At 49.7% G+C, this 15,187-nt stretch overlaps 2 protein-coding genes across 3 annotated transcripts in view; one reads left to right on the forward strand and one right to left on the reverse strand.

Annotated features, from left to right (window-relative positions):
* Pomt2 (protein O-mannosyltransferase 2) overlaps nt 1–2,117 on the reverse strand; it is a 45,595-nt gene extending 43,478 nt beyond the window's left edge. Inside the window, exon 1 of the mRNA XM_036205679.1 lies at nt 1,366–2,117. Within this exon, the coding sequence (XP_036061572.1) occupies nt 1,366–1,823 (458 nt within the window). The 5' untranslated portion in view covers nt 1,824–2,117. The remainder of the gene's footprint in view (nt 1–1,365) is intronic.
* On the forward strand, nt 1,387–11,712 carry Gstz1 (glutathione S-transferase zeta 1). 2 transcript variants are annotated; one of them, XM_036205680.1, is made up of 9 exons: nt 1,387–2,039; nt 5,026–5,077; nt 6,244–6,311; nt 6,942–7,022; nt 7,325–7,450; nt 8,797–8,875; nt 9,349–9,401; nt 10,319–10,368; nt 11,021–11,712. In XM_036205680.1, exons 1-9 carry the CDS (start codon nt 2,025–2,027, stop codon nt 11,145–11,147), a joined length of 651 nt encoding a protein of 216 aa, XP_036061573.1. In that variant the 5' UTR covers nt 1,387–2,024; the 3' UTR covers nt 11,148–11,712. The 2 variants fall into 2 exon arrangements, with proteins under 2 accessions (XP_036061573.1, XP_036061574.1); XM_036205681.1 differs by lacking the exon at nt 1,387–2,039 and adding an exon at nt 3,826–4,778.
* The last annotated feature ends 3,475 nt before the right edge of the window (nt 11,713–15,187 follow it).

Below are 15,187 nucleotides of genomic sequence, written 5' to 3' on the forward strand. Positions count from 1 at the left end.
ATCCGGGCCCTGAAAGACATAGCTGAGGTGAATACCAAAGGCTGGCATCATCCTGCTGCTTGGGAGTCTTATTGACAGTAGCCCCAGTTAAACACTGCATGAGACAAACTGAACGGATCTGGTCTCTGCCTCTGTCAGCCATGCTAACTGGAGTAGCTAGCAGAGCTGTATCTTAACATGAAACATCTGCTAGATGTCAAGGCAGTTTGTGACTGAGGGGTAATAAAGCCTGTTAGGAGAGAAAGTCCTCCCTCAGTGTCTTATATATCCACACGTGGGCCAAGGATGCGCCTAGAATGCCCTGACTGCATTTTACCTGGGCCATTTCTTAGGGCTGTGCTTGCAACAAGCACACCCGAGATAGATGGCAACGTCTCCCGCTAGATTGTGGTTACTTACTGCTTGTGATAAAACAGATTTCCCAAACTTGTCATTCCTTGGACCTTATGCAATCCACTGTGGGTGCAGTCATCTCTTCGGGCACATCCTGGCATCCAGTGGGACTCGGCAGGGGGTGAGGGAACCTAACTCCAAGGATGCTGATACCTAGTTCCCTTCCTGAAATAGCCTTCTGAGTCTTCTAACCCAGCAGTGACATTTCCCAGCAGCCATGAAATAGCAGTGTTTCGCAGCTAACGTATTAATTTCCAGGAAGAGTGGCCCCGAGAGTGTGTTTGCTTGGTTTCTTTTTTGTTCAAGAAGTTCCATTTGTGAAACCTTCTACACTAAGTTTCTCTTTGGTAAGACAGAGAAAATAGAACATTCCTTTTAGCTAAAGATCAAATTAATCTATGATGGGCTTAGCCTTAGCTTTAACTCAGCCTCAAGCCAGCATCTGTAATCATACAAAATAAAGCCTTCTAGAAATTAATTCTATTCTCACAGGATGACACCAGACCTGCTGCCTGGAATCTGTGCAGCCATCCCTTGATACCCAAATTGTCTTTATAGGATTAAAGACCCTAAGTTGGTTTTTTTTTTTCCTTTGAAAACCAGGCCTTGGGAAATTATGCACTATGAATTTACTATTTTCTGAGGAAAGTTCAAAGCACCTCTGGGTGCCACCATTTGAAAGCAAGGTAGCCTAAAAGACGTGAGAACCTCTTCTGCAAACCCTGAGACCCATCAGAGCAAACCTAATTCTTCTCAGAGCCTGGACTTACAGAGAAGCGGCCCCTCGCCTCCAACCCCCCTCTGCCTGCACCTCCATCCCACCCCACCCTCCAAAAAAACCCTCAGGGACTATCACAGACTTGTCACGCCTCCAGTGAATCCCGCCCCCTTCGTGCCCTCAGGCCAATCAGAGGGAGGCATCCCTCCCCTCCCAGTTGCCATGGTGCCCGCCAAGTCCCTTCCGCCACTTACCAGATGTGCGCCGGCTGGTCCAGCCGGTGAAAGCGGGTGGCGAAGGACAGCAGCGTCACCACAGCCAGCGTGGCCCACCGGCCTGCCGCCTCGAAGTGCCGCGAGCTCCAAGCGGGCCGTTTGAGCCTCCGTGCTGCAACCTGGGGGACCGTGTCCCGGCCCACGGCCCTGACAGCCTGCGGCGCGCAGCGGCCCCTCCGGGGACGCAGCTCGGAACCCGCTAGGCCGCCGCCTATGGCAGGCGGCATCCTCCCCTTTCTGAGGATTACCCTCCGGACCGGAGGCGCGCTGGGTCTTGTCCGCAGCCCCGTCAAGGAGTCATAGGAGGGCGTCTCGAGGTGCCCTGGGATTTGTAGTTCCCTCCGCTTACCGCGGAGCGCCAGGCCCCGGGCTCTGGGCGGGGCGTGAATTGTAGTGGCCGCCCGGACCGCTAAGAAGCGGCCTGAGGAGTAGAGCATTGCGGCAGGCGGAGGGACGCTAAGGACCCAGAGACCCGGGACGGCTCACGAACTACAACTCCCAGCAGCGCCGGGGGCGGGGGCGGGGCCCACACGACGGAGGGAACCCCATCTAGCCCGACCCTCGCTCTTTGGACCCCGCTAGGCCTCAGTCATCTTCTGTTTCCGAGAGCTGACTTTCTTGGCTGGCCGACGTGCGAGATGCAAGCCGGGAAGGTCTGTGCCGCACCTCCGGGGTTAAGGGTCGCTCCTTAGAAACTCGGAGAACAGCTTGGGAGGTGGGGGGTGGGGTGCTGAGAGCGCGCCTCTACGCACGGCCCCACAACGACTCCCGGCATGCTGTGCGCCGGGTCACGCTGCACCTGCGCGCTGGCCGCCGAGCGCTAAGGACTCCTTCTGATGGAGTAGGGAAGGCTAAGCTGCGCGGCGTCCCTACTTCGTGTGTACACACCTCTCGTAGGACTTTCAAACGTGTGCAGTTCCGCGGTGCCCCGCGTGCACCTCTCGGCCGGCAGGCCGGCCCGCCTGTTGGTCCAGGCATGCACCAAAGGCTAGATGTGACATTTTCCGTCGTTAACAATCATTTGGGGTGGCTTCCCGGGTCTTTAATTTTGTCTTTGTTTTGTTGGTTTGGTTGTAAGAAACAAGGTCTTGTTATGTAGTCCAACCTGACTTTGAACTCCCGACTCTCCTGCCTTCGCCTTCCAAGTCGCATCTGGCGCCTCCCTGCTTTTAAATCGTACTTCTCTAGTCCAGTGTATTTAAGCCATTGGTTGAATAGGGTTGAGGATCTGTTTTATCAGGGACTCTGTTGAGTTTCATGCATAAAGTGTGAAGCCCGTTGTGCGGGAAGGTGGTACATTAGATACAACGGACACTGCATCAGGTTAATACTGTGTGGATTTTCCACATACAGATCTGATTTTCGGGATTTTAATCATGGGCTGAATCTCCCACAACTGCAAAAACTGCAAATAAACTTTAAATTGCCAGAATAATCAAAATGCGTATTTGAGTTGGAAACAGTTCTTCCAGGTTCGCTGATTAAATGGACCTTCGACTTGATAGTAAAATGTAACTGTGCAAATGCAAATATCACCAGATGGTTTGCAGTTGGTGCTTAACTGTTAGTTTTCTTCCCATGATTTCCTTAGTTGTGGTCAGCCTTGATTCAAAGGGAACCTTGGTTACCTGGAAAATTTCAGAGACCAAGTTTTGAATGGCAAGCCTTTCTGAGTAGTGTTGTGAAGTCTCACACAGCAGAGGGCAGTGAATTGCTCCTTTGTCTAGTATATCCATGCTATGTACACTACCCACCTATTAGCCACTTAGTAGATGATTTGATGGTTAGGCTGTCCAGATTACAGTGCTTGTGTGAGTAACCCTAGTTTTACATACTGTTGGCCTCAAGGCTCAAGTAGTGATCTCAGCAATCTTATTATAATAAGTCATAGTAAATTATTAAAACTATTCTATATCATTATTATTGGTAATCTCTTATCGTGTCTAGTTTATAAATTAAACCTTAGGTATGTATGTTTGTATGTATGTGATGGTTGGTGTTAGTTTGAAAGGATCTAGGCTCACATAGGAGACCAGCCTCCAGACACACTTTTGAGAGAGTTTCTAAATTAAGCTAACCGCTGGTCATATCTGTAAAGGATTATCTTTATCAGATTAATTGACGTGGGAGGGTCACACACTGGGTTGGGTCTGGGCCCAGAGAAAGGGGGAAGTTAGCTGAGCAGCAATACACATTCACTGTTCTGTTTCCTGCTGTGGATATGGTGGTACTAGCTATTTCAGGCTACTGTCTTGATTGATCCTCCCCGCCCCCCCCCCATGATGGACTGTATCTTGAATTATAAGCCAAAATAAACCATTTTTCTTTAGGCTACCTTTGTCAGGAGGTGGGGGGGGGGGTATCATAGCAACAGGAAAAGAAACTAAAGTGATGTATAAGAAAAAAATACTAGATATGGGGTTTGGGTAGTACATGGTTTCAGGCATCCACGGGAGGTCTTTGAAGGCATAACCTGAAGTTTAAGACTATAGTGTATAGTTACCGCTAGACAAGAACAGAAATTTGGTTTCCTCCTTCAGGGCCATAGGGAGAGAGTAGCAGCAGTTACATGACTTTGGGCACCCTGGGTACAGTCAGTGTATAACACACATTACACAGGCATTCTTCAGCGATCATATTTGCCACTCATAATCAGTGTCTCACAGTAACCCTGATAGCCAGCCCACGATCAACAAACTGTAGCTAAATGCCACTGCTCCGAATTCGAAATTTAAAGTACAGTTTCTAACCCAAATACATATCACTTTCTCATCATTGTAAGGTCGAAAAGTTGTTAAGTAGAACACCCCTAAGGGAGGGGCCATTGGTACTGTGAAACCAGAAGGGCCCTTGTGAGCCTCCAGCTTGTACCTTTGGACAAATGGGTGTGTCCGCCACCTATTCTGAGGCCACCGGAGAGAAGCATCAAGGGGATGGACAGCAGAGCATCAATAAATAAGAAGCCTGGTCTCTCCCGGGGGCGAAAGGAACTTCTGTCGTCATTTTAGGGCGGCCTTTTGTTTTATAAACAGAGGAGAAGCAGGGGTTTGTCTCGTCACACAGCGCTGCTTCCGGATCCAGGTCTGGACTCTGAGTCTGTCCACTTTGAGCTCATTCCACCACAGACCATTCATTTTACCTCAGAGCCAGGCTACATTGTATGCCTGATTGCTAAACTTGCCCCAGCCAAGAACGAAAGAAACTTCCCACAAGATGAAAAGGTGCCCTTTCTGACCAGAGTCCAGGATCCTCTGGGGCCTGTTTAGCCTGCTTTCCCATTGGCTCCTGGGACCCACCCCTTTGGGTTCCGCCCCCTTGGGTTCCGCCCCTTGCCTCACAGCTCTCTGAGGGAAGACATTCCTTGGGAGGCACCTGGCACTATGACTGCCAAGGTAAGGCTAGCACTTGAAAGCTGCTGCTTCTGGAGCCACACTTGTACCTCAGGAACTCATAGTGTAACTAGGACCCAAGACAAGCCGGAGTTGCCGAGGTGCATGCCCTAGGAAGGAGTTCCATTGCAATAGGAAGAGACTGGTGCTTAGAGCCTTTTGCCTGGGAGCTGATGCTTGCTTCCAGCAGGCCCTACGGCCAGAAACCCAAGCCTAAGCTAATGTCCACCCTCATCCTCTCTCTCCTCAGCCAGTCCTCTACTCCTATTTCCGAAGCTCCTGTTCATGGAGAGTTCGAATCGGTAAGAACTCAGCTCCTGAAGGGGTGGGATGAGGGGTAGGACGGGACAGAAGACTTCTTCTCCCCCATCTCCCAGCAGCCAGCATCCCTGTTCTCCTGGAGCCTCTATCTCTGAATGGCACTTCCACCCAGGAAGTCCAACAAGAAGAGAGTGGGAGTGGGAGGAAGGGTGTTGTTAATCCCTTCGGAGTGCTACTTCCATCCCACTGCACTCCGAAGCCCCTTAGCAACCGTGCCCAGAGTAAGTTCACGAGATCCAGCTGTCCCTGGTAACTGGCAGGGGAGCAGCTGGCCTCCCTCTGTTTTCATTTGATCTGGCTAATTCAACAGAACTGTTTGGAGCTGGCCACAGAGTTGGGGAGAGCAGGAACTAGAGCCTTCTGCTTTAGACCGGGTCTGACCCTTCACCCTCCGGCGAGCATGGCTGTTGGCAAAGGTTCACCGTCACAGCACTGCGTACCAGAGAGCTCTGTGCTCAGAGTTTCTGTGCGCGTGACTCCCTCTCCACCTGGATGATCGTAGGAGGGAGACACTGTCAGTGTTCCCATTGTACAGACAAGACAACTAAGGCACAGAAGGTTAAAGCGGTTTGCCCCCATCATGCTGCTAAGAGGAAAACCTGCAGTTTGAACCATGTAGTCTGGCTCAAGTCCATGTCCATTTGCTTCAACTTGGCACCAGCAATTGAACAAAGAACCTTGACCATGCTAAGCTCATATCCTTTTAGTAAGCTAAACCCTTTGCCAAATCCCACTCTTGCAACTACTGCACAGTGCTGCCTGTCACACTGGGGAAACTGAGGCAGAGAAACTTGTTGTGACAGAGGCCATACACCTAGCAATTGAATGTGGTAGGACTCGCACCCAAGCGGCTGATCTCCAGTCTTGCCCTACCTGCAGAGCCGTCCCTGGTGGCGCCCACCTATCCACAGCCCTTTCCTGGACCCCAGAGGCTCTGCCTTGACTGAGCTGGAACCCACAGCAGCAGGGGTGCTGCCTTTGTAAAGCATACACGCTTTGGCCTCTCTGTCTCTCTCTTGGTCTAAATTACCTTCACTCCAGCGTGGAGCTGACCAGCAGGGAGGAGGTTCTTGGCATGGCCCCGGGAGGGCTGTCTTTGCGAGTCTAGCCAGAAGGCATCCCCTGACTCCGCTCTGGTCTCTCCTAGCTCTGGCACTGAAAGGCATTGAGTATGAGACAGTACCCATCAACCTCGTAAAGGATGGGGGGCAACAGGTAAGGAAGCTGTCCTGGACCCACAACATGAGAATCGGACCTAGAAGAGGTACCAGATGGAGCTCTGGCTGTAGCCTGGAGGGAAGCCTGCGTTTCCTGGTTCCTGTAACTGGGGAGGCTGCTGCTGGCTCTCCTGGGCTGAAATGGGAGCCTTGGGACTACAATCAGTACCTGACTTTATGAAGGCAGGTGGTAATGGGACCTTGCCTTGCACTAGACCCTCTCAATGGATGACTGAGGTAGGTAGCCACATTGACGGGTACAGGAAGAAGCCGGGCGGTGGTGGCACATGCCTTTAATCCCAGCACTTGGGAGGCCGAGGCAGTTGGATCTTTGAGTTCCAGGACAGCCAGGGTTATACAGAGAAACCCTGTCTCAAAAAAGAAATGGGGTGAGGAGGTAGTTTAACAGGTAAAACCATAAAGCCAGACCACTGGGGTAAAATTGGTACCTTAGGGGTCTAGGATACTGCATGGATCCCCAGAGATTAGCCTGGCCTTAGGAACCAAGTCCTTCTCCAAGGACGAGAAGTATGGATTGGTGCTAGGCCTACCGTTTTCCTACTCGCTTGGTTCTGCTTTAGACAACTCAAGCTACGACTCCTAGTCCACCATGGCCTTGTCTCCACAGTTCTCTGAGGAGTTTCAGACCCTGAATCCCATGAAGCAAGTGCCAGCCCTGAAGATCGATGGAATCATCATTGGCCAGTCAGTGAGTAGAGGGCTCGGGAGTGGCGGCGTTCTGAATGCGAGGGCCTGACAGCTCTTCCTAACCCACAAGTACCTAGACGGCAAGCATAGTAGGTGCTCACTGAGTATACTGCAGAGGGGAGAGAGAGGAGGCCGGATTGCGGAGAACCAAGGTCAAGGTCCCCAAAGGACCTTTACAGTGCTTCAGTTGAGGAGGGCGGAGAGCTAGTGGTGGTACCATTGGGAAAAGGTAGTTTGCTGGCCTCTGCCCTCAGGTCCAGGGATCCCAAGCCCTCTCCCTGCCTCAATGTTCCCTCTGGACAGCTGGCCATCTTGGAGTACCTGGAAGAGACTCGGCCCACCCCACGTCTCCTGCCTCAGGACCCACAGAAAAAAGCCATTGTGCGCATGATTTCTGACCTCATCGCTAGCGGCATCCAGCCCCTTCAGGTTAGGCACGCTTACATCTGCACTCTTGTCTGCCTCTCACTCATCCTTCACACTCACTGTGAGGAGGGTGGGGGAAGCTCGTGGGTGGGGGAAGGAGGGGAACAAAGAAAAACTCTCAGGGGCCTCGGCCTAGCCCACAGGGCAGAAGCAGGCAGGAATCTCAGAAGTCCTCCATCAGTATGGGGCTCCGACTCTGCTCCCAGGCCTAGGAGCACAGACATGTTTGAGGCAGGGAAAGAGGTAGCCTAGGTACAGCCTCCAGCTCCGTCCTGGGCAGCTTCTGCCCATCTTCTCTGTGCCTTGCTTTACCACACTTTCTTTACTGTGCATCACAGAAAATGGCTTTTAGGTTGTTGTTTAGTTTGTCCCAAGTTAAAGAGTTATGGCAACCCTTTATTGAATAGGTCCATTCCTGCCATTTTTCTAATGATTTTTCGTCATTAGTGTATTTCAGAAATAAATCATTTTAAAATTAAGATCCATACACTTTCAGACATAGTGACTCTATACACTCAGTAGATCAGCATAGTGTAAACAGAACTTTTCATAACCACTGAGAAACTAAGAAACTCCACGTGAATTGCTTCGTTGCCATACCTTCTGTTTTCCCTAGTCTGGACCTAAACCCCTAACTAACTCCACAGTATGCTAATATTGGGAGTCTTACAAGGTTTTGGTTTTGTTTTTAAAATAAGCTTTCACCTGTAAAGTAGAAACCATGTATCTGTGCCAGCTTCTGCTTTGTACGGTAATGGCTCTAAGAGAGGAGCAGTGACTTTGCAGGGTGACGCAGCTAAGTAGTATCAGAGCAAGGACCAAGCTCAGATCCTAGTGTGCCTGTGCCACGACTCCTGTGACATCTTGCTGTTTTTAACAGTGGAGATTGCACCTTAGTCACAGTCACTAGAAGCCAGTCCCAGCACACCTACACACCGGCCTCACCCCAGTCCTCAGTGGTCTCCCCGGCAGTCCCCTCTCTGGTATCACACAGCTCCTTTTCAAGAGACCAGGTAGGAGAGAATGTTGGGTGTGAGAGAACTAGGCCTCAGCTGTGGCTGCATCTGTCAATCATGCCAGCATCCTGTGTCCCTCTTCTTGCATATTGCTACCAAAATCACATGGCTTCCATGATACTGGGGACAACTGGGCAGCCCAAGAAGGTGGCTACTTCCAACTTGAGAGACCTGGTGGAAGGAAGGTCCTGTGTAGCCCAGAGACGAGGGGCAAAGGTAAACAGCTGGAGCAGATGGACACTGAGCTTCGATGCAGAGGCCTGACAGAAGGACAGACAGACCCAAGCTGACTCCTAGAGCAATCAGACTTCTTTTTTCTTTTGAACTGTGCAGAACCTGTCTGTCCTGAAGCAAGTGGGACAGGAGAACCAGCTGCCTTGGGCCCAGAGGGTTATTACTTCTGGCTTTAATGGTGAGTCCTTACACTTATCAGCTGTCCAGAGTGACTTCTCAGAGTCGTGATCCTCACACACATGGCTCCGGGCATCTGAACCAGCTTCCCAGGCTGCTTTGATCTTGACAGTGGGATGGATGAGAGGACTGTGGACAGGAAGGTGGTGGGCTGGGCAGGTGCTCAGTGATGGTCCCACCGAGTTTGTTGATGGCCCAACCTCTATCTCACAGAGCACCCCGGTCAAGAGTGCCTCCTGTCCTCAGAATGCTAGGCTGCCTGTGAGAGCTGTTGCCTTGGTCAGCTGCAAGCCTTGTCTATTCTGAGATGGACAGGGAAGCCATGGGAGACATTATTGTTAGTTCCGGATCCCCTAAACCAGACTCCGCCCCATGCCCCAGCCTGTCACTGAAATACCCACCTATTTCATAGCTATATGGAGGCCACGCCCTGGAGAGGCTAATGTAAATCTTGTCCATGTGGCTTCCCCACAGCTCTGGAGCAGATTCTGCAGAGCACAGCAGGGAAGTACTGTGTAGGAGATGAGGTAAGTGTCCCCAGACCTGCCCACTGTGACCTTCATGCTGAGCTCAGGCCGTCATTCTCCCACTTAGACCTTAGAAGGGGGACCTGGGACCAGCCTCTCGATACAAACCTCTGCTCTGGGCAGTTAGTTTGTGGAAATGCCTCAGCTCACTTCTGCACTACCTCAAGAGCAGCGCTTTTCAACATGTGGGTAGTGACCCTTTGGGAGGGCATCAAACAACCGTTTCACAGTGGTTACCTATCACACATCCTGCATATCAGATGTTTACATTATGAGTCAGAACAGTAGCAAAATCACAGTTATGATGTAGCAGTGAAATAATGTGATGGCTGGGGGTCACCACAGCATGAGGAACTGTATTAAAGGGTACAGCATCAGGCAGGGTGAGAACCACTGCTCTAGATGTTGTGTGAGGTGTCTAGGCCAGAAGAGCACACTTCTGAGCCGGTGAAGTGGTCTAGGCATCAGCCGAAGGCTTAGACCAAATGTCTCCCTTCCTTCACAACCTGGAGATTGTAGGACTAGGGAGCCGTTGGCGCATGCAGACCAAGGCCTTGGGCCTGTGGTAGTCTGGTTCCACGGTTCCTTCTCTGCTAGGGGTCCCCACTAAGTCCCTAGCGGTGGTGGCCTCAACAAGCAAATTGACCACCACCAACGCAGTCAGGCCTTCTCTGGCCACCACAAGGCTGGTTGTCGGGGAAACCAGAGCATGGCATGGGAGAAGCGCTACAGCTTCGGGGGACAGGGACAGGCAGTTCCAGAGGGGACAGTGAGGGGGTGATAGGGCTGGTGGGAAAAGCGGAAGCAGACAGGAAGTTGGGTTGGCAGCCCTGGTACCGTCAGCAGTGGACGCAGCTAGCCTTGCCCTTGAGTCTGGGGTGGTTATCCTTGCACAAACTCCCCTGGCCTTCTTTTAGGTGACCATGGCTGATGTGTGCCTAGTGCCCCAGGTGGCAAACGCTGAAAGGTAAGCAACAGCTCTGTCACCTTCCTTCACATTCCCCTCCAGCCAGGGCCTGCACATCTACTACTGAGATAACATCTCATGTCAACCCTTTTTAGCTGCCAAAGACTCAATGCACCAAGGCCACACCAACTGCCCTGGCTTAGCACAGACATGGCAGAAATCATTAAATCGTTAAAATGTCCCTACTGTGCCCATTGTAGCCTGGGTGGTCCTGTATAGCAGCCCTCGCTCCTAAGAGGAGGTGGCTTATCTAAGGGAATCACTCCCAAGAACACCTGCTTGCTGTACCCGAATGTGGAGTGTCTGCTCTTCAAGTTCCCTCCATTGGCCTGCTTGTGCTTGCCCTTTGGGATCTGGACGTGTAGGGTGCCTTCCCTCCCCTAAGAAGCTAGTAACGTGGGTGATGGGACACAAATGCCTGACACTGGAGTTCACAAGCAGTCGTTACTTAGAGAAGAGCAGAAGGTGAATGATGCCAGATGATGCCAGACCTACCCAGAGCTTCCCAGTGAATGAGGTGCCCCATGTGGCAGGGCTGCTTTCCGGCCACGCACCACAACCCCTGGGCCTCGCCCAGCCCTGCCTCTGCTTTGCCCACTGCCCATAGCAGTGTCCCTGAAAACCTTGGCTTACAAGCGCTTCTCTGCCACAGGTTCAAGGTGGACCTCAGCCCCTACCCTACCATCAGTCACATCAACAAGGCCCTGCTGGCCTTAGAGGCTTTCCACGTGTCTCACCCCTGCCGACAGCCAGATACACCCGCTGAGCTGAGGGCCTAGCTCCCAAACCATGCCCTATCCGTACAGGGAGGGGAATAGGGCTCCAATGCTGGATAAGCCACACAGGCTCAGAAGGAAGAGGACTTGAACTTGACCTCTTCCCTCAGGAAGCAGCAGAAACTCTTGGAGTCCATGACATTTCTTTGAGGCCCCCAGTATTAGAGTTTTCTCTCGAGAAATGGAATTAGTAGACGATATCTCCCCTTCAACTTGATCCTGCCTTAATCCTCTCATCTGTCATAAGTCAGGAGTGGGTGTGGGCAGAGACACGACCAGCTGTAGCGGCTAATGCTGTCAACTTGAAAAACACCTAGAGTCACCTGGGAGGATGTCTGTGGGGGGTTAAATTGGTAATGTTGAGGTGGGAAGACTGGCCCATCATGGGTGGTAGAGGACCCCCTAGGCAGAGGATCCTGGAGCCTGTGAGAGTAGAGAGAGCGAGCTGAGCACCAGTGTGTCTGCATTTGGTGCTGTCTTCTCCCGACTGCGGATGCAATATGATCAACTGCTCCCACTGATGCCTTGACTTCCCTGCCGTTGTGGACTGTAACCTGAAATCATGAGCTAAAATAAACCTTTTTTTCCTTTACGTTGCCTTTGTCAGGGTATTTTATCACAGCAACAGAGACAAAACCAAGACCCCTGCCATGAAGATGACAGTTAAAAGATGCTGGTTAAAAAATGCCTGGCAGGTTTACCAAAGTGCCATAGGGAAGCCCGAACTCCTCTTCATCTCCCCTTATTGAACTTGACTCCAGAAAACATTTACACTGAGTTTAGTCATTAGTTGAAGGCAGGCCTCCAACTTGTTCCGGTAGGGCTGAGCTGGGTCCCAGAAGATGAACTTCCCCACTAGCTGGAAACCGTGTCTGGACTCAGCAGTTAGTAAGTCTTGTTAGCTGGGCAGGAAGTACAGGCAGGGCCAGCAGACTAGGAGAATTCTGGGAAGAGGAAGGGAGGAGTGAGAATACACAGAGGAGGCAAGACAACAAGGCAGAACTGAGGAAAGGCACCAAGCCACATGGCTAACACAGATAAGAATTATGGGTTAATTTAAGTGTAAGAGCTAGTCAGTCAATAATAAGCCTGAACTAATGGCTGAGCAGTTATAATTAATATTAAGCCTCTGATTATTTTATAAGTGGCTGCAGGACCGCGTGGCCAGGCAGGACCAGAGAAACCTTACAGCTACAGCCTTTTGCTCTTCCTATGGCAAGCTCGGCTTCTGACACTCAAAGGCAAAGGAAGATTGCATGCAAGGGAAGGTGCATGACCAGTTCCAGCTCAGATTACCTGGGCGACAGTTCATCACTTGCTACCCTAGGAAGGGCAAGTCCCAGAACTTGGCAATGTTGGAGATTGAGGTGGTGTGTCTACGGTGGAAAACCAAGTGACCTTTTGTGATCCAAATGTGATATCTAATTTCTCCTGCACTGCTGAGGTTAAACAGGGAACTGAGGTCTGTGTGTCTTGTTTGAGTAGAACCATTGTTCTCAACTTTCCTCCAGTTCAATCCCAGGGCGCTTCCTTCCTCTTTCTGGCCGCCACCTCTCGCCTCACCTTTAGCTGCCCTAGGCGCTGAGCTCTGGGTGACCACTCTTTCTCCTAAGGCAGCTTTTGTCTCCACAAAGCCGGAGAAGGAAGGTAGATATGGCCATAAGGGAGATCAGTGGCATCCCTGGCCTGCCCTTCTACCATGTGGAAGCTTTTCCTCAATGAGTCTAGATCTGGATGGATGAGACTTACTTGGTCTCTCCATAAGAAACTTAGATGACCAAACACTAATCTGAACCAGAAACCATGGATTGTTCATTCTTGATCAAGCCCCGAGCCTGGCCTTGCCCCCTACGTGTATGCTAAGTTGGAAGATGTCCTTCCCCTTTGTCCTGTAATTCATCTTTAGGGGCCCTAGAAGATCCTAAAAGAGCAAATATTTCCCCTAGATGTGTACAGTTTCTCTAGCAGTCAGACCAGATGGCTACAATGCTTAGTAATAATTATGCTACAAAACAGTTTTTAAAACTACCTACTCTTCCAATTCAAGTCACCAAATAAATTCTTTCTTTCTTTCTTTCTTTCTTTCTTTCTTTCTTTATTTATTTATTTTGGTTTTTCGAGACAGGGTTTCTCTGTGTAGCTTTGGAGGCTGTCCTGGAACTCACTCTGTAGACCAGGCTGGCCTCGAACTCAGAGATCCTCCTGCCTCTGCCTCCCAAGTGCTGGGATAAAGGCGTGCGCCACCACTGCCCTGTCAAATAAATTCTTATATTCAGGGGCGAGATGTATCACCCAACCCAAGACTGTCTTTGTGTGTTTGTACCTCTATAATAACATACCGGAGACTGGACAATTTATAAAGAATAGACATTTATTTTCTCTCAATTCTGGAGGACAGGGAGTCCAAAATGAGGGTGGTTCTCTGTCAGATGAAGGCTACTGATTCCTGGATAGTGACATTGATGCAGTATCCCTGTAGCAAAAGGGAGAGATGAACAAGGAACAAAAAAGATCCAAAGTAGTTCCTTCCTGTTTGCTTAAACACTAAACCCTATTTACTAAGGCAGTGCCTTAATGCCTAATCATCTCCCAAAGGCCTCACCTCTCAATACTGTTGCACTGGGGATTACGTCTCTGTGAATTCTGGAGTTGTCCTAAACATTAAACCACGTCAGTGACCACCACGTTTGTAAGGGGCATTTCTCAATAGGGACTTCCCTCAGAATGCTGAATGCTCAAAGTCCTTCATTTCCATTTTATTCATCAGGTTTGTAAAAATCAGCACTTAGTTCTGGTGTGCCTGGGCCACAGAAGGGTCTGATACAGTTCGGGCCGGAGTGGCCACAGTAGAGGAGGAATATACCTGAGTGGTTCCACCACTGGGTTACATGAGGAAGATGTCCCAATCCCTTGGGGGCAGTGACTCTCAGGAAATACTTCAGGAGTAAAGCAAGCAGGAAAAATGTTGGAGAATAAACCAAACAATAATTCAGCCCCTAGTACTAGGTGTGGAGTGTAAAACAAAAAAGCAGAATTTTTCGCCAAAAAAGTTTATGTATCCATTATAGGAAGAGGTAAATGTACTGAGTAAGCATGTGGATACACATGTCCATAAGATACTCATTATATTGCAATATAACATCTAGCTCTTGGTTCCAAGGTCAGGCATCATTCTGATTTGTGAATACTCTAAGATTACTGTTGAACGCCAAGTGCTGCGATTTGTGAGCTGCCTATGATTTATTTTTACACTTTTTAAATTGTATGAATGTTTTGTCTGCATATATGTGTGTGCACCATGTGCATGCCTGGTGTCTGAAGAGATCAGAGGAAGACATGGGGTCCCTTAGAGCAGGAATTAACAATGCTGTGCTGGGAACCAAACCCATGTGCTCTGAGACAACTAGTGCTCTCAACAACCCCAAAGATTTTTAAATTTATTTTTATTTTATGTGCATGGGTGTTGCGGTTGCATGTATGTCTATGTACCATGTGCGTACAATGCCACTGGAGGCCAGAAAAGAGTATATCCCCTGGAACTGGAGTTACAGATGGTTGTGAGCCACCATGGGGTCCTAGAAACTGAACCTGGGTCTTCTACAAGAGCAGCAAGCACTCTCTCTTGATGTCTGAGCCATCTCTCCATCATCCCTTCTGACAGGAATTTACATACAGACATTCATCTTAGTCTCAATTTTTCTTAAATTTTATAATCTTAGTAGATTATAGAAGAATTCACACAAGTTCACTGAATATTTTTCCTCTTAAGCTGAAGAGAAAAGACAAAATTTCAAGTGGGTATCAGTTGGGCTTATTAAGATAGAACTCAAATATTTTAGGTGCACAGTGAAAAAGTTTATTTATGACAGATTTCAAAACTTGGAAAAGAAGACAAAAAATGCACAAAAGCATTTCACAAAACTGTCACATAATATAAAAACACCAGAACTCAGCTGTTTAACCATGGCTCAGCATCCATCGTGATCACAGCAACACATTCAATGCCATGAGGTGCAAATATACAGTAAGACAAAAGAAAAACC

The sequence above is a fragment of the Onychomys torridus genome, chromosome 14 (assembly GCF_903995425.1).
Source record: "Onychomys torridus chromosome 14, mOncTor1.1, whole genome shotgun sequence".
Taxonomy (NCBI): Eukaryota; Metazoa; Chordata; class Mammalia; order Rodentia; family Cricetidae; genus Onychomys; species Onychomys torridus.